The sequence below is a fragment of the Gymnoscopelus braueri genome, assembly GCF_963280865.1.
Source record: "Gymnoscopelus braueri genome assembly, chromosome: 18".
In the NCBI taxonomy this organism is placed as follows: Eukaryota; Metazoa; Chordata; class Actinopteri; order Myctophiformes; family Myctophidae; genus Gymnoscopelus; species Gymnoscopelus braueri.
In genome coordinates this window covers 6,233,327-6,260,005 of record NC_137618.1, presented here as the reverse complement: position 1 = coordinate 6,260,005, position 26,679 = coordinate 6,233,327, and the positions used below count along the sequence as shown (strand labels likewise).

The 26,679-nt window shown below is 40.8% G+C and overlaps 1 protein-coding gene across 6 annotated transcripts in view; it reads left to right on the top strand.

Annotated features, from left to right (window-relative positions):
- LOC308106082 (interferon-induced very large GTPase 1) overlaps window positions 1-26,462 on the top strand; it is a 150,087-nt gene extending 123,625 nt beyond the window's left edge. For 2 of the 6 annotated variants that reach the window (XM_080457091.1, XM_080457093.1), the window contains 3 exons: window positions 14,589-14,676; window positions 16,504-16,596; window positions 17,819-26,462. In XM_080457091.1, the coding sequence (XP_080313217.1) occupies window positions 16,512-16,596; window positions 17,819-24,519 (6,786 nt within the window). In that variant the 5' untranslated portion in view covers window positions 14,589-14,676; window positions 16,504-16,511 and the 3' untranslated portion in view covers window positions 24,520-26,462. Of the gene's footprint in view, window positions 1-1,547; window positions 1,611-8,919; window positions 9,131-14,588; window positions 14,677-16,503; window positions 16,597-17,818 lie in introns of those variants that run through there. The other 4 variants (XM_080457092.1, XM_080457094.1, XM_080457095.1 and 1 more) reach the window with 4 other exon arrangements.
- The last annotated feature ends 217 nt before the right edge of the window (window positions 26,463-26,679 follow it).

Here is a 26,679-nt window from a genome sequence, read left to right as displayed (position 1 = left end):
AGCAGGTTTAATGGCTGTCGGCCAAACGAGGCATGACTTTTGCCTGTTTAAAGTTTGCACTTTAAAAAAATCGCTATAGCGCCCCCCTTTGACCAATTGGAGTAAGATTGGTTTCAGTAATATTTGGAATGACCCTCAACATTAACGCAAAGTTTCAAAGAAATGTGAGTCTGCATGTATGTGTTAGGGGCAGATGAATAATTGTCATAAAACTGCAATATTCATTGGCTCATTAAAGCTTATTTTTTTCACTTATGGAAAATCTTTTGCACAGGTTTGTCGGCATAGGTCCAAAGTTCATGTGTAAAACGTTTCGTGCAGATTACTCAAAAATCCCAGGAGGAGATAGGTTTTAACAGTTTTTCATATAATTCAAAATGGTGGGAGATCTAAAGGTCAGAGGTCAAAAGTCAAAGGGTGAAAGTTGTTCAGCATGAAGAGACGCATATGTGTATCCAAGTTTCATGGCTGTAGGTCAAACAGGGCATGAGTTGTACCTGTTCAAAGTTGGCATTATGCTATAGCGCCACCTTTTGACGAATGGTTGTGAGAATTATTTCTTGATAGTTTTTCATGACCATCTACCATATGGCCAAGTTTCGTAAAAAGCGACAGCACGGTTCAGCCAGAACTGCGAAAAGTGGCAGAAACGGAATACTGCCAATCTTAAAACAGGTCCAGAGCTGAGCTCTGGCCCCGTAATAAAGGCAATCTTAAAACAGGTCCAGAGCTGAGATCTGGCCCCGTAATAAAAACACGTCCGGGTATTGTGTTGGACTTATAACTGGCTGAATGAGATTAATAGTCCATGAGAATAATTCTGTAACACAGCAGGGTGCGGTTATTGTTCTGATATAGTAGGCTACTGTTGACCCTGCATTGATATCATGTGTATTATGTTGACATCATAACGACCCAGTGATTGTGTGTATTTGCTTATGTACAAGGCAGGGTACTGTAATAACAGATAAGTTAAGCAATAACATAATGATAATAGCAAGTACTGTTTACACCAAGGTTATTATTGAATTATATATATATATTATATATTTGAATCTTTCATTAGTGGTTATTTTTATTTCCTTTTTACTTCTGTTTCAGTTCAAGCGGGTGATGATCATGAGTGATCAGTCTCCTGCCTGCAGTATATCTGTGATCTCTTTGTGATATCTGTCTGTCTGTCTGTCTGTCTGTCTGTCTGTCTGTCTGTCTGTCTGTCTGTCTGTCTGTCTGTCTGTCTGTCTGTCTGTCTGTCTGTCTGTCTGTCTGTCAGCACGCACGCACGCACGCACGCACGCGCGTGTGTGCGTGCGAGAGGAAGAGAGAGATAGAGAGAGAGAGTGAGAGGAAGAGAGAAAGAGAGAGAGAGAGAGAGAGAGAGAGAGAGAGAGAGAGAGAGAGAGAGAGAGAGAGAGAGAGAGAGAGAGAGAGAGAGAGAGAGAGAGAGAGAGAGAGAGAGGCGTGCACAGCCACTGTAAAGGAAGTGAGGCATTTATAAGAAACTAGAAATTCGGGCCGAGTCCCACTTCTTGTAAACGGCAGAGGAAACCCCTAGAGCCGTCAGGACTCTGTCTCTCCAGACCTACATTAGGATTTCTACATTGAAGCAGGTAAGACACTGAGACCTCTTGTAAATATGGAGATAGTCAGATATGTGGCAAAATTCACGAGTAAATACATTTGATTTGAGCAAAATAATATGCGATCTGAACAGTTGTAGGTGGGAATTTGCACTGTGTAATCTGTCATCCATAGGCGTAGGTTGGAATTTGCAATGTGAATTTGCAATGTGTAAAAAGAAAATTTGAGCTTGCAGAAAAAAGCACACACACGTGTAAATCGCATTTGTACACCTGTAATCCAACATTTACACGTGTATTTTTCTTTTTCACTTGAGCCCATTTTTCTTAAACTTAAAATCGCTTACTTCAACCTCTCAAATCAGTAGTTGCAACAGCACAGATCACAAATTTGTTAAACCATAGGTCAGATATTGCTACATACTTGGCGATACGTCTGTATCAAAACCTGATTTGAGTGAGCAGGGGACATTGAGGAATGTGAGAGTTTGTACATCGCGATCTACACATGTGCAGTTGCCATTTGAAGACAAAATAATACAATTTGTAGTCACAGAAAAAATTATCACAATGTGTAGTTTGGCCGCTGCAAACGTGTAATCCATAATTTACACGTGTGTGTATTTTAAATAGCAGATCTACAAGCTCATAATGCGTCACATGGCGACACATTATAAGCTTGTAGATCAGCAATTTTCAAAAGATTTTTTATACATTTTGAACTTGCACAATGATTACTTTTAATTTTAGTACTTTAAGTATATTTTATGCCGATACTTTTGTACTTTTACTCAAGTACATTTTGAATACGGGACTTATGAAGATTCTACTTGTAACAGAGTATCTACATTGCAGTATTGATACTTTTACTTAAGTAAAACATTTGAGTAGCCTACTTTTTAGATAGATATAAAGATAGGTAGGTGTGGACGGACGGAAATTAATGATATTGCCTAATCTTGTCAATCATGAATGTTATTTTTCATTTCGTCATTTTAGTATTTAAATTAGCCTAATTAGCCTGCATCCATCCGTCCGTCTGTAGGTCTGTCTCCTCCTGACAGATATATATATATATATATATATATATATATATATATATATATATATATATATATATATATATATGTATATATATATGTATGTATGTATGTATGTATGTATGTATGTATGTATGTATGTATATATATATATATACATATATATATATATATATATATATATATATATATATATATATATATATATATATATATATATATATATATATATATATATATATATATATATATACTGTATATCGTTGTCTGCTTGACATCAAGTCAGGAGTTAAACAAGGCTGTCTATATAAAAAACTATTGAAAAAATATCAACTTAGTATGGAAATACTCAAAATACTTCCAGCTTGCCGGAAATATTATTAGAGAAAAAAGTTTTTGATTCATTTATTTTAATTTCAAACGATATAAGCTAATTTAGGTCAACGGTCAATAGGTCAAAAGTATCGGCATCAAAATACAAATACCAAAAGTAAAAGTACTCATTGTGATCTGCTATTTTCAAATGGCCGAAATGTATATAGGGCTGAAGTGGTTAATGTATGTTTTGTAATAATAAACAAAATCTACAAAGTAACCTGTAACTGAAGTTGTCAAATAATTGTAGTGGAGTAAAATAACAATATTTGCCTCTGAGATGTAGTGGAATACAAGTAAAAGTATTGACAATTGGAAATACTCCATAAAGTAAAAATGCCCTGAGATTGTACTTGATTGTACAGTAGTCCTACTTGAGTAAATGTACTTGGTTACTTTACACCACTGATATCTATCTATCTATCTATCTATCTATCTATCTATCTATCTATCTATCTATCTATCTATCTATCTATCTATCTATCTGTATATTGCTTCTTCAAATTGATTGATAGACAAGCAGACAGCGATATACAGGGGAAATAGATAGATAGATAGATAGATAGATAGATAGATAGATAGATAGATAGATAGATAGATAGATAGATAGATAGATAGATAGATAGATAGATAGATAGATAGATATCTGTACAGTAGGTAGGTAGGTAGGTAGGTGTATAGACAGACAGACGGACCGGTCGGGCTGGCAAGTATGTAGCAATATCTGAGCGCTATAGTTTAACGAATTTGTGATGTGTGGAAGCAGATCTGTGCTGTTGCAACTATTGATTTGAGAGGTTGAAGTAAGTGATTTTAAGTTGTACTGGAAAATGGGCTCAAGTAAAAAAAAAAGTACACGCGTAAATGTTGGATTACAAATGTGCAACTGCGATTTACACGTGTGTGTGTGTGTGTGTGTGTGTGTGTGTGTGTGTGTGTGTGTGTGTGTGTGTGTGTGTGTGTGTGTGTGTGTGTGCGTGCTTTTTTTCTGCAAGCTTTATTTTCTTTTTGTTGCAAATTCACATTGCAAATTCCAACCTACACCTGTGGATGACAGATTACACATTGCAAATTCCAACCTAAAACTGTTTAGATCGCATATTACGAGTGCTCAAATCAAATGTATTTGCTTGTGAATTTTGCAACATATCTATCTCCATACGTAAAGTGTAAATTAAAGTAAAGTGTGAATTAAGCTCTTCATTTGATTTAAAAAAATGCTGTTTCATTATGTCATTTTCCAAATGAAAATGTTTAATGTTGATGTTGAACTTGTGATTTATTTGCCTATAATTCGACCAATTAGTCACTTAAAAGGTTGCTGATGAAGTTACATGTAACACCTGGGTCTCAATGAAACAACTTCATTTTAGCACACACATTGCTTGTGTGGAGAGGACTAAAGATCAGTAGCCGAAAACAGTGGTTCTTTCTGGCCGTGACCCCCAAAATCATCATATTTGAACTGGGGACCCCCCACCCTGACAAGCACTTGGAATTGTAGGAGTTGAGGCATTACATTTAGTTTGACTCGGTTCCACAGATAAACATTCAGCAGATCTACAAGCTCACTACGCCTTGCAAAGGGGGGCGTTGTGAGCTTGTAGATCGAGTTTTTGCCTATTTTTGACAATTTGGCTAATGTTTTACCAGTTTTTGTAGTATAGTTTTTTGATTACTTTTGATGCAGTAATCTCTGTCTTTTCTTTCATTTTTTTTTGTTGGTATAAAGGTCTTAAAAGTCCTTAAATTGTCATTTCGCTGTCATCTGGTGACCCCCCCCCCCCCCCCCCCCCCCACCAACATGCGGGGACCCTCCTCCTCGGGGTCCCAACCCACAGGTTGAGAACCACTGGCCTGATAGACTGTGGACAAATGTAGAAAATGACAGTATGTGTTTGAAGGAGTTCTCACATCCTCCAATAAATTAACCCTCTGAAATTTAATTTATTACCTGTGTGGCACAGATTGTTATACTTCACTAATATGTCAGTTTTTTTTCACAAATATTTTCTTATAGAAATCACAATAAGATCTGTCACCAGGCTATTTTACGAAGATACGTTCATCCCGCTAAGCTCTCTGTCTCACAGGTCCTATTTCTATTCTAGTAGATTAATACAACACATAGAAATGCATTTAAGCCTAGGTCATAAGATACTCGCTCCAGCTTGCTAACGGACTTACATTATACGGCCACACCTCAATTACTAACCCTAACCCTTATCCTCAATTATAAGCATTAACTATGAACAACCCAATAATAAATCAATGCTCATTATCACCGTATCTAATGTCCGCTATCCTATATATTGCGAGTTGTTGTGGTTACTGGTTTAGGTATTTTGAATCTATTAAGTCGTCTAGATCCAAGGTGTTGGTAAAATATTGTGCTTAGAGGTAACCCATACAATCCTTAGATGCACATCCCCTGACTTTTAATGCTGAACAAGGAGATTAACCCAATAATGAGAATAACCCATTATGTGACAGAATACTCTATAATACTTCTCTTTAAATACAGGAAATATAATTGTATTAAAGTTCATTTGTGTTACAGCTTATAGCAAAAATCAGGTAAAAGTATTTTAAATTGGTTACAATATTCAGTTGTTCAAAACAGTTGGTTATAATATCAATTGGACAATAAAACAGGTTACAGTTTTCAATCATTCAATACAGTTGGTTATAATATCAATTGAACAAGAAAACAGGTTACACTATTCAATTGACTCACAAAATATTTTAAGTGCCTAAAATAATACAATTATCAGAAATCTAATCTAAATGTCCCTTGAAAACCCTGGTTAACCCTAATTAAATCAATAACTTCCTATGCTTTCCCTTACTTTCCTTAACCTTTACCGTCTTTTAGACCAGAGGGGATATAAGGTGATCAATCCTATCCTCTCATAGTTGCAACCTAATAATTGGATATAAGGGGCATAGCCTTAAGGCAGGTACACATTGCAGGACCTTAAAGTGCTCGGGGGGTTATCTGATCGTTAAGCATTACACACTGCAGGAGTTTATTTCTTGAAATCGGCTGTCATAATATCGTTGTGGTCTTCACAACAGGATTGATCCCCGACAAGGGCTGACACACTGTAGGATAGTTCACTAGGATGCTATCTCCAGAGTCAGACCCAATACATACATTTGAGTTTATTCCAATTCATTTTAATCGACGTATCCCGTGATATGCCTCTCTCCCTCTCCCTCTCCCCCCTCTCTCGCTCTTTCTCTCTCTCTCTCTCTCTCCCTCTCTCTCTCTCTCCCTCTCTCGCAGTCAAGTGCGCAGAAGCCGTCAGTGACAGCGTTGCCATGTCCGCTTATTATAAGCGACTTTGGGCTTGTTTTTCTGTAGAGTTGCTTGTAAATATTGGTTGTTGCGGGGTGCATTTTTTGGGCTTATTTGTGTAGTTGCTTATTTGGCCTTGTTTCCTAATGTTGTTTAAACCAGTGGTTTAAACAACACATAATATGTATTTGTCCGCAGACCCCCCTTCTGTAAATATGTTGTGCCATCACTGACCCCCATACAAGATTTGTGTAGATTTGGAAAATATTCCACAATTTTCTCAAGATTTTTATTTGAAAATAGCTGCGACGCGTTGTGAGCTTGTAGATCGGCTATTTTCAAATATCCAATGTATTTGTAAATAGGTTTAAAGTGCTCAAGTGGCCTTTTTTTGGGCTTGTTTTCATAGACCTGGTTGCTTATTTCTCTCGCAACATCTGGCAACGCTGTTCATAACAGCGTGCACATGCTGCACACACACACACACACACACACACACACACACACAGAGCTCGCTCTTGCTCTCACTCTCTGTCTGTCTGTCTGTCTCTCTCTCTCTCTCTCTCTCTGTACAATTCCTCTAAAATAAACAGCCCACCACAAGGCTCGCTCACTCTCTCATTTTGTTTTATAATGTTAACTTAATACAGGACTGGACGGTAATATTGCGGTAGGGACTGTTTGTTGTGGTCAGATCCAGCGACGCTCCCCTGGCCACGGTGGCTGTAATGTGCTCTCATTGGCTGTAGCGTGGATCTCCTCGCAGACCCTTTCATAATGTATGATACTGTCCGATCTCCTGTCTGGGACAGAGCTGAATATCTAACATGGTAGTTATCTGAAAACGGTCGGAAAGCCGTCGCAGAGCGGATAATCGCGGCCACATCGTCTCGCGGAACCTTTCACACAGAGCGAGCATTATCTCGCAGATCAAAGGCCGATCTGCGTCAGATCGGGAGGTTTTGTCGGCGAGCGCCAAAAAATGACGGCGACAGCAATCTCGGACCCAATCTCCTGCAGTGTGTACGGGCCCTTATCCTGCCTATCACTAATTTGGGAGCTCTATTCCAATTATGCACTAAAATTGTTGGCTAATTTTCCATCCTACTAAAGATCTGATCTGACATTGATTTGTTGCAGTTGGTTAATCAAGTACGGGATAATCATGATGTCAATGACAATGGATCAATGGACATGTTGGTCTTACATTGTGTGTTTGTGTGTGTGTGTGTGTGTGTGTGTGTGTGTGTGTGTGTGTGTGTGTGTGTGTGTGCGTGCGCGTGTGCGTGCGCGTGTGTGCGTGTGCGTGTGCGTGTGCACTGTGTAAATCATGACTCTCAAGAGGATGTTTATAACTAGAAGCATTGCACTCAGTACTAATGCTATGCATTTGTATTGAGGCATTTCCACATGGCATGCAGTTCTTGCCTATGGCAGTGGTGGAAAGTAACTAAATAAATACATACTCAAGTAGGCCTACTGTACTTAAGTACATATTTGCATAGGGGAAAAATACAGGGGGAACCAAGACGGACAAAAGAAGAAAAAAATAATAATACACATACACACATGTAGACGTACAAAAAAATTAAGGAAAAAAAACCTGGTGAGACAAACATAAACTCACAAAGAGCTAAATAAGTGAGATAAGTGAGATAATAAACATGCATACATGCATTAAATAAATACATGCGTATATGCATTAAATAAAATATAACAAGCAAAATATTAAGTACAAGTAAAAGTAAAAGTACATTTCTTATTTTTCACATCAATGAATTGCTGTAATTTTTTATATGGCTTTTTTTTTTATGAAGTCAAATTAGTGCAGTAGCCTAGTGGTGCAGCACAAAATAAACAAATAACCACAACATATTAAATTTAAAGAAAAAAAAAAAAAGAAAAAAAAGGAAAACTGTAACTGCCATTGACGATTGAATTTCCCCTGTGAAATGGACGCTTCGCCCGGTCATAGCCGTGAACCGGCTTGTGTTTCCACCAGTTTTAAGCATAACCATTGTAATTGGAGGTGGCATAGCCCATCTGGGGAGCAGGAGTCCCCAGTTGTCCCAGATTCGATTCCAGGCCTGGCCAGCAATGTGTCGAATATGACCGGTCGAAGGGTCCATTTCATGGGGGAAACTCAATCGTTACAGTTTTCCTTTTCTTTTCTTTTTTTTAATGATGATTTTTCGCTTGCTTTTACCATTGTTTATAATGCATCTGAATCTTCCAACCTGTAGAATAATGACACGCCCTCTTTGGTTCCCAGTTCAGCTAAAAAAATAACTTTTAGGGAACCAATTCATTTTCAGTGGAAACACTCTGAACTGGTTCAAAATTAGGCAGGAAAAAAGAATGAAACCAGTTCAACCCCAGTGGAAAAGGAGCCAGAGTGTACAAATGGAACCAAATGGCCCCATAAGGGTCCATTTGTTTCGATTGACGCTGTCAGACACTGTCAGAGTTACAGACATGTAAGGGTAAAGTGGTTTCGTAATTATCAATCATTTAGCTGGAAGACCCCTGGTCTAGAGGGTTTAAGTGGGGACACGATACACTCGATTAACTGCGTCGCACACCTAACTGAATGAATCTTGTAATGCCTGTGTGTGTCCTGCAGGTGGCGTGCTCGTCGCAGGGCCTGACGGTGTACGTTCAGAAGCGCTCCTTCCAGTGCGCCCGTAAAGGTCAGCTGCTGAGCGTCAGCGTCCGTGTCAACGACTGGGTCTACAACGGCGTGCTGCTCTGTCCCGCCTGCACCGACTTCTGTCAACACTGTCCCCTCCCACACCAGCTCCCGCCCACCAACACCTCCAAGAGCATCCCCATTGGTCAGTACAGCACGCTCGTCATTTCAGAGAACCTGTGTAGGTGTCCTTGCACAAGCGTATTGGCCAATCATGCACAACTGGTTTAGACTATGTAAGGACGCGTTTGAGAACCTTCTCTGTTCTGGATCGCATATGATATTTGACTTGACATTTGTTCATATAATGAGACAGGGGTATTCTTGATGTGATGTGTATTAATGATTATTGCACTGTGTGTGTGTGTGTGTGTGTGTGTGTGTGTGTGTGTGTGTGTGTGTGTGTGTGTGTGAGAGAGTGCGTGCGTGCGTGCGTGCGTGCGTGTGTGTGTGTGTGTTCAGACTAGGGAATACAGAATCTCATGGTGGTTGGTTACCAGTGGTGGAAAGTAACTGTAGTGGATTTCTGTGGCTGGGTCTTCGCTTCCAGAGAAATGATCAAGAGATGTGAGACAGTAGATATTGCTCAAGCGTGGCTTTATTGATGCTATGCAGAGGTTTAGTCTACAGAGGCATACGTGTAGCATATGGGTGATACAGATGGTCTCGCTCTCATCTACCTTGACATTGGGTTTTATACCGTGATTATCCGTCATCATATCCGTCCATGACCTCGTCATTTGTCCTAATCTTGGTCCTTAGGGACTCTGTGTACGTGGCATGTTTACTGGCAGTTACTTAATTTTCCTGGCATCAAACATGATTATCCACTGAGAGAACGAGACTGAATGAATGAAATGTAATTTTGCCCAATCTGTATGGTAGAGTATGTTAATACAATATAACTTTTGGGGTGGTTGTATTTTGTCTCCCTGCTCTTCTATTGAGACATTTAGATCGTGTCAAAGGTCATGTCTCACCTAGACCCAGGATCTGTCATGAATTTTGACTAGATGTGTTAGTATAGGAAATCAGAGGTTGTTTGTATGGAGACCAAGCAAGTGGACTTGTCTCCGTGCCATGTTGTTTTGACAGGGTGAAGTTCGCCGCACGTTACAAACCATCACACAATAGTCATCCGACCGACACATTTCCTGTGGGTGCTTGGCCAGGCTCTTAACAATCGCTGGTTATCCTACTAATGTTACACCCTCTGACATGTGGATTCTAGTTTTGAAGATGAGAACAGCAACACTGGTTACAAAGTTAGCAGGGAAGGCCCGAGAAATGCAGCCGCTCTGAGCGCTCTCTACTCCATACGAGAGACGCAACTGATATACATTTCCATACAACAGTGTTTTACCGGATTTGTGATGCTGTTTGTGTAGGACTTCGAAACGCCTTTGTTTGAACGGCTTTTAGCGCGTCTAGGAACCGATATGCAGAACTGAAATTACATATTTTTTATGGGTACCCGGTACCCACCATTTCTTTATCGGTTTCTACTTTCTACTTCGGTACCACCCAACCCTAGCCATATCACCAGATGTTACTTATGATCTGGTGAAAAAATGTGTAATCACTGTAATTAAAACACTCTTCATGTCAGTTCCGCTATGCATTTCATTTTTTGTTATTTTTCTTTTTTTAACAGATGGCCTCAAATAGATTTTCATTATCACCAAAGTACATTAAGAACTGGAATATAATTAATGTGATCTGAGTGCAGTTTTGTTAGCGATGTCATGTGTGACTCCTGTTATTTCCTCATGAGAAAATAATAATCTTTTGAGGCACTGGGGTTCACACTGGTCCCGAGGAAGACTAATAGTCAGGGGATATTAAAAACATCTTGGAATAAATTCCTTACCAAAAAAAATCTTCACCAATGTGTTTGTAAAGGTGTCTGGTAACACATCTCACAAAGACTGAAATGCAGTTTCCCTAGGAGAATTTTTGACAGCTCCTGAAAGTTGGGGTACCCACCATAACCTTATGTGGGGAAAAAGAATCAAATTTTAATTCTGTTTTAAGTAGCATGTGAGGGGTCAAACTAGGGTGTTTTTATGATTCTGAATCCATTGCAAGCATTTGTTTTGCACCAAAACCACTCCTTGGGCTAAAAACGGCCATAGCCATCCTTTTCCAGGTATACTTTTTGTGTAAAAAGCCCATTGAGATTGGGCCGTTTTTAGCCCAAGGAGTGGTTTTGGTGCAAAACAAATGCTTGCAATGGATTCAGAATCATAAAAACACCCTAGTTTGACCCCTCACATGTTACTTAAAACAGAATTAAATTTTGATTTCCCCCCCACATAAGGTTATGGTGGGTACCCCAACTTTCAGCAGCTGTCAAAAATTCCCCTAGGGTAACTGCATTTCAGTCTTTGTGAGATGTGTTACTAGACACTTTTACAAACACATTGGTGAAGATTTTTTTTGGTAAGGAATTTATTCCAAGATTGGAAATCTTTCTGCTAATATCCCCTGACTATAAGCTATTAACTCCCATCATGATTACTGACATGGACTATGCAGATGACATTACCCGAGTCTCAGACACAGCAGAGAATGTAAGGGAACTACTACTGGCAGTAGAAATGGAGTGCAGGAAGATTAGCCTCAAGCTCTATGCCAAGAAAAATCTGTATTTAACACAGAGGACATCATTGCCACTGCCGACGGGACAGTGCTCGAGGTAGTACTCTTACTTGAGTAACATTTTGACTGAGCTACTTTTACTTGTAGTGGAGTAAATTTGACCAGGAGTATCTGTACTCTTACTCAAGTACTGGGGTTGAGTACTTTGTCCACCTCTGTCGTTATTGGTGCTGTCTGCTCGCAGACGTCTGTTTAAAAAAATATATATATATGACAGATTTTTAGAACTGTGACAAAGTAATGTCAATGGCCTTTGGAGCAATTTTTTGTGTGTGTGCTTGCTCGCTTGTTAGTTAGTGTCATTAGATTAAACTTCATTACCATGTTATGGCGTTTTACAATGTTGCATGTTTTGTGGATCAGTTATTATGGTACCTGTGGGATGAATATGTGTTTATGCAGTCTGGCTTCGCATAGATAGACTATGCTCCTTGGTGAAACGTGACACGAATGTCAGCTATGGGTAATTTGAGAATAGATTCGATGGTGGTTGCAGAGAGGCAGGTGTTGTTTGAATGTTTCACATCTGTCATTTCTCAGTGCTAAACATGATCTGCAGACTTCTTTGTGACCACAATCTCTCCTCTCGTGATGTTCGTTACACCACAGCAGACAGAGCTGTTAGCTGCAGTTTCATATGTAGCAACACACACAACCGTTAACTTCACCTTGTCAAAACAAGATGGTGATGTGCGACATGCACAGCGGCCAGCTTCATCCTGTCAAATACTAACAATGAGGGGTCAGTCTGGGGTGTCCCAGCTGAGGAAAGACCCGAACCGAAAGTCAGAAATATATTCTTCTGGCTGCTTCAAAAGTGTAATAAATCAACTCAGAATATGTTAAAACCTATAAAACAACTAATAGTATGAAAATCTGACATTAACTGGCTGGCGTACTGTTCTGGGAGGTCCTAAATAGATGACCCCCCAGAAAGAGGGTGGGGGTCCGAACCCTATACATTTCTGATAGTTTGGACTCTTTAGAACCAACAAAAACATCTATTTTAGCACAAAAATCCTACGGGAGGTGTTTTTTGGACATAGCATACCACACTATGAGCCTAAATAAAATAATTATATTTTTGTACTGGAAACACACGTCTCTGCTCCTCTGTCCTTCTTAAACCTGTTGTTGGGTATTTTAAACTGAATGTATGAGGTATTCTCTGGGTGAAACTCCCAGGGTGGCGTGGTCTGGCATTCTGTTTCCGGGCCTAGTGCCCTGGTTACACATGTAATCATGTTCATACTTCACCCATTCATAATAGTCCTGTACTTCTTCTCCGGTGGAGATGATCTCCCCAGAGTAGGGTAGCTTCCTGCCAGTGCCATGATGTGCTTTAGCCACATCATGGCACTCCTTATAAGAGAAAAACACTCTGCTTGTTTGTGAGTACTGTATGCTAACTATCATATTTATAGATTGTATGGTTGTGTATGGGTCGTGTAGTTATTTTTAAGGACAATTTTCATATAATCGACATTTATAATCGATAATTATAAATGATTATTAATCATTTAGCTTTTTGGCATTTTATTATTTGTATTATTATTATTATTATTATTATTATTATTATTATTATAACATTTTTTAGATGTTTTTTTTGTGGCTTTTCTACAGCAGACACGCAGCTGTGAGCTCTGGTGTTGGAAGTTTTCCTAATCCATTCATGGTTGATTGTTGTCAAATCATTTCATACTGTATGTGAGGTTGTGCCTAGGGCTGTCCCCTAAAAGTCGACGCGTCGGGCAAGGAGCCTGACATCGACTTGCATTCCTTGAATCGAGTCGTCAATGCCATTAAAAAAATATAATTTTATAATCAAATCGATTAATCGAATATTCGAATACTTATAGGTCGAATAAGTCGAATGCTAAAAATCACTATTCGTGAATGCCCTACTTGCTCCCCCACCAAAGTGAAATAAGAGATGGTTTAGTGAAACAGAAGAACAATGCTATATTGCATGAACTGTTATACATTAACAGTTTAGATTAAGAATAAATGACGAGAGGGGGAAAACTGATTATGAGTATATAAACCTATCGTTGCTGTCGGGCAGAAACCAGCTATTCACCAGCTGTTCACCTTTTTTCCCCTTTAAAAAAAATAACAGTGCTATTGAACACTGTGTCTGTGTGCGAGTTTTACAAATATTGAACCAATGCAAAGTATTAAAAACCGCTTCTGACAAAAACTCCATTGGATCCTCAAACTGTCGTTCAAACCACCTTTGTGGAGATGGTTGTTTTTTCCATCATTGATTAGAATGACGATTAGAATTTCCACATTCATTGTCAAAAACTCCAATTGAGCTGTATTTGGGTAAAGTGATGATAATATAAGGACACATTCACGTATCTGACAATGAAGTCGCCATACCAACTTTGATGAGGCAGTATTGTGTTGTTTTAAAAACATGGTGTTTTTTTTTTTTTCCTGAAAAGTGAATATGTTGGTCATAGTTGGTTTCTGCATGACAGCAGAGATATGCAGAACAAGTTTTAAGGCTAATCTCAATAACAGCTGAACTGATCAACACCACATTTCTTGTGCACGCTGCCAGTAAGCAAAGGAAATACATCCTTGAATATTGTCCACATGTTTTATATGTTTTGAACTATTTCACTTTTAAAAACTTCATTTGTATTATGCTAGTTAATGAAATAAGGATTGGGCTGAACTTTTGCCCATAAATGGGGATGAATGATGTCAAAGTATGATGTCAAAGTACTGGATAAGCATAAACATGTACTTAAGTACAGTACTCATGTACTCAATACTCAGTTACTGTCCACCACAGGCAATGCGTGAATAGAAGGTGTGACAAACACCACCTTCACATTGCTCTCTCCTTGTATAATGCGGCTTTCAGTACATTGTTTGGAGCTGTGGTCATTCGTGTCTCAACTTTCTTCCCCTGTATGCTTACTTTGCAGTTTTGGTGTCATTCTGGGGCTCATCCTTACTCTCCAGAATCCAGACATTCCAAGATGTAAGCTCCAGTCTGTGCTTTAGCTCATAAAGGTAAACCATTAAGGCTCATAAAGGTACCCATGAAATCAAAATCAAATCAAATCAAGACATGATGAGCTTCTTGTTAGAGAATGTATATTATGGTAGGGCTGGGAGATATGACTATCACCAATAGCACTATTACTAACTAATTCCTTCAACAATAATAATAATAATAATAATAATTATTATTATTATTATTATTGTCTCCGCCAGGCCGAAAGGCATGGCGAGAGAGTATGTTTTGCACCCTGTCCGTCCGTCCGTCCGTCCGTCCGTCCGTCCGTCCGTGTGTCTGTCTGTGAACAGCTAATCTCCGGCACCGTTGGCCCGGCCGCTGCAAAAGTGTGCACACACACTCCCTGGATGCCAAAGCCAAATTTCAGATTGGCCAGTTATAGCACCACCAGGAGGCCAATTTCGCAGCGACCGGGCCAACGGTGCCAGAGATTAGCTAGCTGGTAACACACGGAGAGGACACACACACGGACACACACACACACACACACACACAAACACACACACACACACACACACACACACACACACACACACACACACACACACACACACACACACACACACACACGGACGGACGGACGGACGGAGGGTAAAACATACTCTCTCGCCATGCCTTTCGGCCTGGCGGAGACGATGAGCATTAGTGAGGACCAATTATATGATGATAATGTTGACACCAACAATACTCAACACTACAAACATTCTTAACTACTACATTATACTGGCTACCAACAAAGCAAGCCCACACTGTTTCAGGAATAGTATTTTATGGTTGCTAAATTATTATTATTACTACTACTACTATAGCCCTAGAATGTCTGCGATCTTACATACATTTCATGTATTCCAAATACACAGTCATAGATCACTCTGGCCGACGCGCTGTGTATAGTCACGATCTGCGCGGCCGTAAAAGTGTTCTAAACTCCGTCTGTACTCACCCAATAATTAATTCCTAAGACTTGGAGTCAGATATTGTCCTCTAGTTTCATATCCATTTGAAAGTTCTGCCAGAAAACGTGTGTTTAGTCAAATATCTCCACTTTTCCACGAGCTGCACACGGACAACATTCTGTACGGGCGAGGGGCCCGGAATCGGGTCCTATTTTCCCCGGGTCCTATGTTCCCCGCTTTCCTAGGGAGAGCGGGGAACATAGGACCTAACCTAAACCTAACCCTAACCCTAACCTTAGTGGGGGAACATAAAACCCGGGGAACATAGGGATGACCCCGCCTGAATATATCTAAACTTCCTTTGGGACGCACAAATGTTTGGGACACACAATTGGCAGGTGATGTGATTCATTACCCCGCACCAATCACAAGCACCTGTCAATTGTGTGCCCCATTCGTTTGTGCTTCCCTGTGTCAATTTGTTATGACGTTTGTGATGACCAGAGGATGTTTGGGTAAATTCGGTCCTTCACTCAAGTCGTGCCCCTCGCCCCTACAGAAAGTCGTCCGTGTACAGCTCGTGGAAAAGTGGAGATATTTGACTAAACACACGCTTTCTGGCAGAACTTTCAAATGGATATGAAACTAGTGGACAATATCTGACTCCAAGTCTTAGGAATTAATTATTGGGTGAGTACAGACGGAGTTTAGATCACTTTTACGGCCACGCAGATCGTGACTACACAGCGCGTCGGCCAGAGTGATCTATGACTGTGTATTTGGAATACATGAAATGTATGTAGGATCACAGACATTCTAGGGCTACTACTACTACTACTACTACTACTACTACTACTAATACTATTAAATTAGAAAGGCCACTAGAATGAATGAACTCATAGATGTGCATTTTCTTCATTGCAGTGTGAGCCATGGCAACTATAGAGCTGGCAGCTCTTGGTCGACCCTTCAGTCTGGGCATGCTGTATGACTGTCGACGAGACTTACTAGTCCCAGGTAAATTGTAATAATACTCTATGACTGTCTGGTAAAGCTTCAAATGTAGGAATGTTGTGATTGTACGCCACTGGCTTTTACATGTTTACATAGCCTAAATGGAAATCTATTTTAGCAAATATGAGTTTACACAAACAATTTTGTGTATAACTAATATAATGCATGTTTTTTTTATGTATGGGTGCTCCTCCCAGTGAGAAATTAACATTCAAACCTAACAGTCCTGTTTTCTGCCTATTGCTCTCTATCAAATCAGAACTAGTTTTGCCGTTCGCTCCTAGCACTATAACAAAAAAAGATAACTACGATTACAGTATATCATTCATCATTGTCTGTTATGGTGTTGACTCTGCCCTCCACTTGAATTAGAACCATTTTAAAAACTATGTCTTTATAGTTATCGTTATAGTGCTTTGTGTGAACGACCCTTATCTCTCCACAGCTACATATTACATTGTGTATGGGGAATGACCCCACCTCGCATATGACATGGATAATAATAGTTTAAGACACACCAGTAGTACTGGCCTGCACAGGTAAATAAGGCACAGGTGTGTGTGATCATTATGATTTTCCTGAGCAGTCCAAGACATAGCAGTGTAGGGTAACGTGTTGTTTGAGAGAAAAATACGAATACTAATATGGCTACTTAGACAGCCGTCGAAACCACAGCATTGTGCGGAAGAGAGGTAGTGTTTGAGAATGAGTGCTGTCGCGGCTTTGAAGATTAAAAGAGTGCAAATTCCTTGGTGGAATCCGGCGCAGTCATCCAGTCATACTTGCATATTGCGTGGGCAATATAAGAGTCAGGTTTTCTTCTTTCTTTTACTTTTATTTTATATTTTTTCCCCCATAAAACTAATTTACACTGATTTACAACTGATGTAGTGACGCCCCTTCCCCATATACTTTGCGTGTGTCTTAAATAATTATCCATGACCATGTCATATGGTAGGTGGGCTCAATCCCCATACATTATGTACTATGTAGCTGTGAAGAGATGGTCTCTTCATTCAGAGATCAATGGATAAATGGTTTATATAATAGATAAAGTGTGGAACAATACACAAGTGGAAAATAAGTTCAAGTAATATTACATTACACAGCAAGGATAATGTAAAATGTAGAACAAGGGAAAATAAGATAAAGTGTAAAATAAGGTAAGAATAAGCACTGTAAGAAAAATAAAGAAAAAATATTTATATTGATCATTCCATTGCAGGGCTTACGTTGTGGGATCATGAAGATCTGGAAAAGAATGCAAAAATCAGACCCCAGACCAGCACTGAATTTGAAATCGTTGCATCTGAATCAATTGAGGATAAAACTTCAGCACTGAATGTTGACGCATCCTTGAAAGCAAGTTTCTTGTGTGGACTGGTAAAAGTTGATGGCTCTGCCAAATATCTCAATGATTCTAAGACTTCACAAAATCAGGCTAGAGTAACATTAAAATATAAAGCTACCACAAAGTTCCAACAACTGTCAATGAATCATCTTGGAAGAGGCAATGTGAAACATCCAGATGTCTTTGACTCAGGCACAGCAACCCATGTGGTGACAGGTATCCTTTATGGGGCACAAGCTTTCTTTGTATTTGACCGTGACATTTCTGATGTAAAGACTCGTCAAGACATTGAAGGGAACCTGAAGGCAGTAATCAATAAGATTCCCACGGTCACAATAGACGGTCAGGGTTCTGTAAAAATGGATGACACAGACATTGCAAAAGTAGAGAAATTCACATGCAAATTCCATGGGGACTTTTCACTGCTGAAAACCCCAGTGTCTTTTAAAGATGCAATACAACTCTATCAAAGCCTGCCAGAGTTGCTGGGTGCAAATGGAGAGAACGCTGTACCACTGAAGGTCTGGCTAATGCCTTTGAAGGATTTAGACTCTTCTGCTGCTCAGCTTGTCCGTCAGATAAGCATTGGATTGGTAAGGGAAGCTCAAAGTGTCCTGGAGTATTTCAGTGAACTGGAATTGAGGTGCAACGATGCACTAAAAAGCCCAGTCGCACAACAGTTCCCGCAGATCGGTGAAAAGCTGAAAACCTTTAAAGATCAGTGTAACAAGTACAAGCTGGAGTTTCAGAGCAAATTGGCCATTAAACTTCCTTTAATAAGAGGAGGCGGGGAAGAGGAGAGTGTGCTTGCAGAGTTCCTAGAAACAAGACACTCTTCTCCTTTCAACAGCAAAGAGCTAACTGATTGGATGGACTGCAAAGAGAAAGAAATAAACCTCATGAGCTCCCTCACTAAGATGATGAAAAATGCAAAGATTGTCTCTTCGAATGAATTTGAAACAATTTTGCTTAATTCAGCAATCCAACATGCTGTATGCTTTGCTTTCACATCACTGCAAACTTCTGAACCATATCTGTCAGCTTTATTAAGCTACATGAGAGAAGTAGTACCCAAACTAGTGAGCGCTCAAGAAACTGCAATGCATACCCATCATTTAGGAAAGGAAAAATGGTACACTTCAGAAATGTCAGAAGTGAGAAAGAAAGCAAAGCTTTTCAATGATTTTTCAGAGGCTAACAAAGACAACAAGAATGTCCAGTTCCTCATAACATCTACAACGAATGAGAGTCAAAGTGGAGCAAGTGTCTACCTTTATGAAGATGGGGTGTTGGCCAATGATAATTTCCAACCACCTTCAAAGCCTGAGAAATTAACAGCAAGTGACCAAACCCACAACAGTGTGACACTCAAGATGTACCCACCGCAATTTGGGGGGGAATATGTCAGCCAATACTCTATTGAGTACTGTGTCACTGGACAAGATGGCTGGCACCAACACACAGCATCCAAAGCTGATGAAGTCACATTGTCCAATTTGTCTCCTAACACAGAATACGTGTTCAGATACCGAGCAGTGTGTCCAGTTGGCCTAGGGCCAGCCAGTGAAGTCAGTGACTCCATGACAACTTTACCCACAAGTCCACCTGGAAAACCTAGAGTTTCACCATACTCACATGGACTATCAGTTACATGGGAGAAACCCACTGAGATTGGGGATGGGGTGACTGTGGACAGCTACAGTGTAGAGTATGCAAAAGTATCCACTGAACAACTGCAATGGAACAAAGTGACATCAAACACTGAAAAGGCCAACATTTCTGGACTTGAGCCAATGACAGAGTATACCGTTCGAGTCACATGTGAATGTGGTGTAGCTGGCAGAAGCAAGGAAAGCAGTACAGAGACTATTAAGACAACAGGTGACTTGAAGTCATTTCTGAGAGACCTGGGGTTGGAGCATCACTACACAGAGAAGCTATCCCTGAGCACAGTACTCCAGATTGATAAGAAGACCATTACAGATGAACCTGCTACTTGTCATTCAGATCTTGCATGGCATTTTCTGAAGAAGTTAATGATGGTTAATGTAACAGCAAGGAATGTGAAATGTTCACCAGTATCTGAACCAAACAGTGATGCTTCCTTTGGCTCAGATTTAGATCTTGATAGTCTGCTCAACAGTCAGGACTCAGAAGCCATGATTCACCCCTTAGACATTGTCACTGCTCTTTTTCTGTGCACCAATGGTTTGCTTCAGCAGGAAATGGTGTTGAAAATGTCCATGTGTCAGTTTTCAGTACCTCTGCTGCTTCCAAATTGTGACACAGGTCAGTGTCAGTTCATGCTTTGGGCCATGAGAGACATCATTAAAAATTGCAGACCTCGTTCGCTTTCAGTTCCGAAAGGCTTTATTGAAGACAGAATTGTTCTCACTAAACTTCCAATGGTGTCTTTTGTAAGACTGGGTGGGTGCTCCTTGTCCAAGTCAAAGATTCTCAATAATCTACTGAGTAATCCTCAACAGTATCATGACACTTTTGTTCACCGAGACATGGCAGGTGGTGATCGTCCAAGGACAATATCAGATGGATTGGTTGAAATGAGTTGGTATCTTCCGTGTGGAAACACTAACATTGACATTTTTGATGAGCCAGTGGCCATAGCTAACCTACGGGGGGACATCAAATCCTTTGAAAAACAATACGAATTTCTTTGCCAGACATCGGCAGCAGTTTTTGTGTTTTTTGACAACTTAGACTCTCAGTTCAAACTACTGAGCAGCCAAAACAGCAAAGCACAGCTGTTTTTGGTCGGTAACACAGAGAGCAAAGGTTTCAGTCTTAATGCCCTTAAACAAGTGGCAGTGGAGTTTAACCTGAACAACAACAACGTCATTATAAAGACTGAAAAGATGAATGATGCAGACTTTGTCAAAAGGCTGAGAGAAAAAGTCAGCAATGTGGTCAACAGCCCAACAATCAGGATGAAGATGGAGAACATGAGTTCTGTTGCCAATCAACTTGGAATTGCAATTGATGAGGACTCCCCAGAGTGTCAGAACGGCAAGAGAAATGCAGATGCCATCACCATAGGCATAGAAGACATTCTTAAGTACAAGGAAGTTCAGCTTCCCCTGCAAGGACAGATATTGAAAGAATTGGCTCGTTTGGAGAAGGAGGAGTTCAGGCTTCAAAATGCTGGCGATACAAATATTGAGACTTACAAAGGTGAACTCCAACAAAAGAAAAAAGAACTTAGAGAACAACAAAACAAGCATGGCATGTCAGAGGCCATGACCTGCTTCATATGTGCCTTATCAAGGCCAAAAATAGAGAGGTCTTATTTTTTGAAGTGGATGCGAATGAACCTTGATAACCTGTCCCGAAAAAAACTTACCAGCCTTCGCGAAGACTACAAAGAGAAACTTTCCAAGAAATGTCAGAGTTCAGAAAATATAGATAAAATTAAAGAGCTTGATAGACAATTTTCCAACAGCTCCCTGGGGATTGAACACTTCTTGCGTGAAATGGGTCAGCTCTATGAGTCTGTAATGTCCCTCCCACAAATTTTGGAATCACATGAACAGCTATTGCACCTTCCCAAATTGTGTGCAGAATTGCTCCTTGAAGGATTTCCCATGGAGTTGGTGGACGGTGATGCATCCACCATTCCTCTTACATGGTTGAAGGATGTTCTCACCCAGCTAAGTGTCTTGCTAAAGCCGAAGAACAAACTCCTGGTCGTCACAGTCCTTGGAGTTCAGAGCTCAGGAAAGTCCACACTCCTTAACACCATGTTTGGAGTGCAATTTGCAGTCAGCAGCGGTCGATGCACTCGAGGTGCTTTCATGTTGCTCGTCAGAGTGGAAGAAGACTTCAAAAGTGTTCTGAACTGTGACTTTGTGCTAATCATTGACACTGAGGGTCTGAAGTCACCAGAACTTGCACAATTGGACCATAGCTATGAGCATGACAATGAGCTTGCAACACTAGTCGTAGGACTAAGCGATGTCACTATAATCAACATTAAGATGGAGAACATGTCGGAAATGAAAGACATCCTGCAAATTGTCGTCCACGCTTTCCTCAGGATGAAAGAAGTGGGGAAGTCGCCCAACTGTCAATTTGTTCATCATAATGTGTCGGATGTAACAGCTAAAGACAAGAACCAACGGGACAGGAATCTACTGTTGCAACAGTTGAATGAGATGACTCAAGCTGCTGCCAGAATGGAGAACAAGGAGGACAACAAGAACTTCACAGATGTGATGGAATACAATCCAGACACTGGTAGCTGGTACATCCCTGGACTCTGGCATGGGAACCCACCAATGGCACCAGTAAATACAGGGTACAGTGAGGCTGTTTTTGAGTTCAAGAAAAACATAATCCAAATTTTGGGAAGCAGGAGGGCATCTGCTAATGAAGTACTGGACTTTCTGGAATGGACAAAAAGCCTGTGGATCGCAGTACAACATGAGAACTTTATCTTCAGTTTCCGAAACAGTCTTGTGGCCGATGCCTACATGAAGCTGTGCAAAGAGTTCAGCGAATTGGAATGGAACTTCAGAAAACACATGTACACTTGGGTTACACAAGCTGAAACAAGGATCTCAAACTTTGGAACTGTGACATCTAGCATATCAGACTTGGAGGTGTTACTGGAGCATTTAAACATTGTAGCCTCCAAAGAGCTGTCTACATGGGAGACAAAACTCCTTCAACATCTGACTGAGTATTTTAAGCAAAAGGAGGGACACATCCATCTTGTTGAGAGATACAAAGAGGACTTCTCAAACAGTGCAAAATGTCTTCGAAGAGAAACTGAGAACTCTGTACACAATCAACTGGAAGCAGCCGTTGAAATCAGACGAGGGATGATAAGTCTTGACAGAATGAAGAAGTCCTTTGGAAAGACATTAGAGGACAAGGTGCTGAAGTTAATTGAGGAATGCCGTGAGAGTGACAGTATGAGAAAAACGATTTCATCGTCACTGGACGAACGATTTGATGCACTGTGGGAACAAACTGTTCGTGAATTAAACTTAATGGGGTTACAAGACATTGATGTCTACATAAAAGTTGAACATCAGTTGAGATCGAACCTAGCACCAAAGGGGAGTCATGCTTGTGAATTACTGGCACAAAGAAGCCTGCAACAATGTGGAAACAAGGACTTCAAAGTGAAACCAGAGGGATTCTTTGCCTCTGCTAAACACAAGGTTAGCAAATTGATTCATTATGGAGATCGCATCATGGCTGCACAAAGTCTAGCTGACAGGATTATAAAGGCTTGCACACTGTATGTGTCTGAGAAAGTGGAAATGAAAACCAATTACCATGACACTTACATCTCCGAGATCCTACACAAGATTGATAAGATGCTGAGCGACAATGGCGATGTAAAGACAAATATTGAGTTTGAAGTTCACTTAAAACAACACATTTGTGGAGTTGCAAATCGAGAGTTCCAGAAAATGCACAAAGACTTCAGACAAAACAATGACCCACAGGTTTGTCTAAACAAACAGAAAGACATTCATCGTTCTGCTTTTAAAGACTTGTTCTATGAACGAGACCAGTGTCAGCAAAAAGCAGAGGAATTCACAAACCTCTGCCTGAGACCTGCAGTTGAAGACTATGTCACCAGTTCCTTGGGTCCAGAAATTGTTGATGCAATGCTGGCAGGCAAAAATGCTGATCAATTTAGCACACGGTCATTCTTCACACACTCCCTCTTGAACTACTTGCTGGCAAAGGACAGTTTTGAGACCTATGTAAGCTACATTGACTCATATGAAGATTTTGTTCAAGGCTGGATATTTGACCAAATTGTGGAACAATTCTCAAGTGGGTATGAGATGTTTAAATTGGAGGAACAACACGTAGAAGCGAACATCAAGTACATATCCAGTGCTATCACAAATGCCCAAAAAGAGAACATCACCGTGGAGAAATTCGTACAAAATATATGCAATGGAATCGGCAATAAACTGGTCATTCCAAAGGATGCTCTGGAAACTGTCTTGATCCTGAACAGGTCAAACCTGGAGGGTTTTGTTAAGTGCCTTACGGTGTCTGTGAACCAAATGGGACAGACACTTAGGAAGACATTTAGAGAAAGAGACCTGCAAACGAAGCTAAAGCAACTTTGTGTCAAACCCCAGAACGTGCTGTTCAACAGAGTCTTTGGATGTGGGAAACAGTGTCCATTCTGCAAAGTGCCTTGTGAGGCAGGAGGCAATGGACACAAGGAACACTTTGCCTCAATCCACAGACCACAGGGTCTTGGTAGATATAGGTTTATAAAATCAACAGTACTCGTTACTGACTTATGTTCGTCTTCAGTGGCAAGTGAGCAGACATTCCAATTTCCTGAGACAGAGGGTCAGTTTCACCCTTATAAAGAGTACAGGACAATTTTCCCCAGCTGGAAAATTCAACCAGACCCAAGCATCGAGGCATCAGACTACTGGAAATATGTGATGGCGAAATTCAACAATGAATTTGCCAAGAAATATGATGCAAAACCTGCTGATATCCCTCCAGCTTGGATGAAGATTGACAAAAATCAGGCACAGAAAAGCCTTGATGAGTCCTTTAACATCAAATGAGTCTCTACTGTGTTTAACCTAGGAGTTCTTTGCTTCCTTTGACTCCATCCCTCATGAATACTATTTCCTACAATGTGTCAAGACATCAAAACAATTAAGACAAAACGTTGGATGTTATTGTTATAGTGTCAACCAGAAGACTAGATAGTTAACAGCAATGGCTTCCAAGAGTGACCGCACACATTTCAAATAAGTGATCATGATCAGACACAGATGTTAAGACAGATATTGAGTTTGATCTCACTTAAAACAACACATTTGTGGAGTGTCAGCTCGAGAGTTTCAGAAAATGCACAACGACTTCAAACACAATAATGACCTGCGGGATTGTCTAAATCAACTGAAAGAAAGATTTGTGCTATGAATGTAACCAGTGTCAGCAAAAAGCAGATGATTTCACAAACCTCTGCCTGAGACCAGTAGTGGAAGACTATGTCACCAGTTCCTTTGGTCCAGACATTGTTGATGCAATGCTGACAGGCAACAATGCTGATATATTTAGCACACAAACATTCTTCCAGTACTCACTTTTGAACTATATACTGTCAACGGACAGTTTTAAGACCTATGTGTGCTATATTAACTCATATCAATATCTTGTTCAAGGCTGGATATTTGATCAAATTGTGGAACAATTCTCAATTGGGCATGAGATGTCTGAATTGGAAGAACAATACATAGAAGCAAACATCAAGTACATAAACTAGCGCTATCACAAATGCCGAAAAAGAGAACATCACTGTGGAGACATTTGTCCAAAATATTAGCAACCTCACCAGCTTCAACCTCATCTTCTCAGACCACCTGGACCTCACCCTGGACCTTAACATCCCCACCCCCCTCATCAAGCAGCAGCGCTCCATAACATGTCTTAACATGAAATCTATCCACCCCTCGTCTCTCCACCTTACTGACTGACACCACCTCCGATCACACTCTCACCCAGAACGGCTCCCCCACTGAACTGGTAAACAGCTACAACAGTGCACTCTCCTCCTCAATCAGCTCGCCCCCATAAAAAACCCTGGTACACTGACCACCTCCGTCACCTCAAAGCCAAGGGCCGCTAGCTTGAACGGCTTGCAAAGAAAACCGGTCTTACTATTCACTCAGATATCTACAAATCACACCAATAGCAATACAGAGATACCTCTGTCTACTGGCGTTGTCCCTCCTGCCCTCAAGCTGGCTACCATCACCCCCATTCTGAAGAAACCTGGGCTCGACCCCAACACCCCCAATATCTACCGGCCCATTTCCATTCTTCCCTTCCTCTCTAAAATGCTCGAATGAGCAGTTGCCTCCCAAATCGAATCTTACCTAGACTGCAATAACCTGTATGAAACTTCAGAAACTGCTCCCCTCAAGGTCACCAATGCAACCTTCTCTCAGCCGACTCTGGTTCCCTCTCCATCCTCATCCTCCTCGATCTCAGCGCCATCGATCTCAGACACCATCAATCTCTCCATCCTCATATCACGCCTTCACCCCTCCCTTGGTTTATCTGGCACTGCCCTCTCCTGGATGAAGTCATACCTCTCCGACCGTCAGCAATTCATTTCAATCAACAAATGTACCTCCTCCACTACCCCAGTCACTCACGGCGTCCCCCAGGGCTCAGTGCTTGGTCCCCTGCTCTTCACCATTTACATCCTACCCCTCGGACAGATCCTCTGCCACCATGGCCTTCAATTTCACTGTTAAGCCAACGACACACAATTATACCTCTCCACCAAGACCATCACTCGCAGCCACCCACTCCACCCTCACACCTGCCTCACAGATATAAAAACCTGGATGCAAAATAACTTTCTTAAACTCAACTGAAACAAAACAGAAATCATTATCATCGGTCCCGACTCCCTTACCCGCTCCACCCAGGACTCACTCAACATGGACGGCTCCCTTGTCACAACCTCCACCCACATCCGCAACTTAGGTGTCATTTTCAACCCTACTCTTTCATTCCTCCCCCACACGTAAACAGCATTCTTTCACCTCAGGAACATTGCCCGTCTCCGGCCCTCCCTGACACCCTCTGCTGCCGAAACACTCATCCACGCCTTCATTTAATCCCGGATAGATTTATGCAACAGCATCCCCCATGGCATCACCTCAAAAGCCCTCAATAAAGTCCAATATGTTCAAAACTAAGCTGCC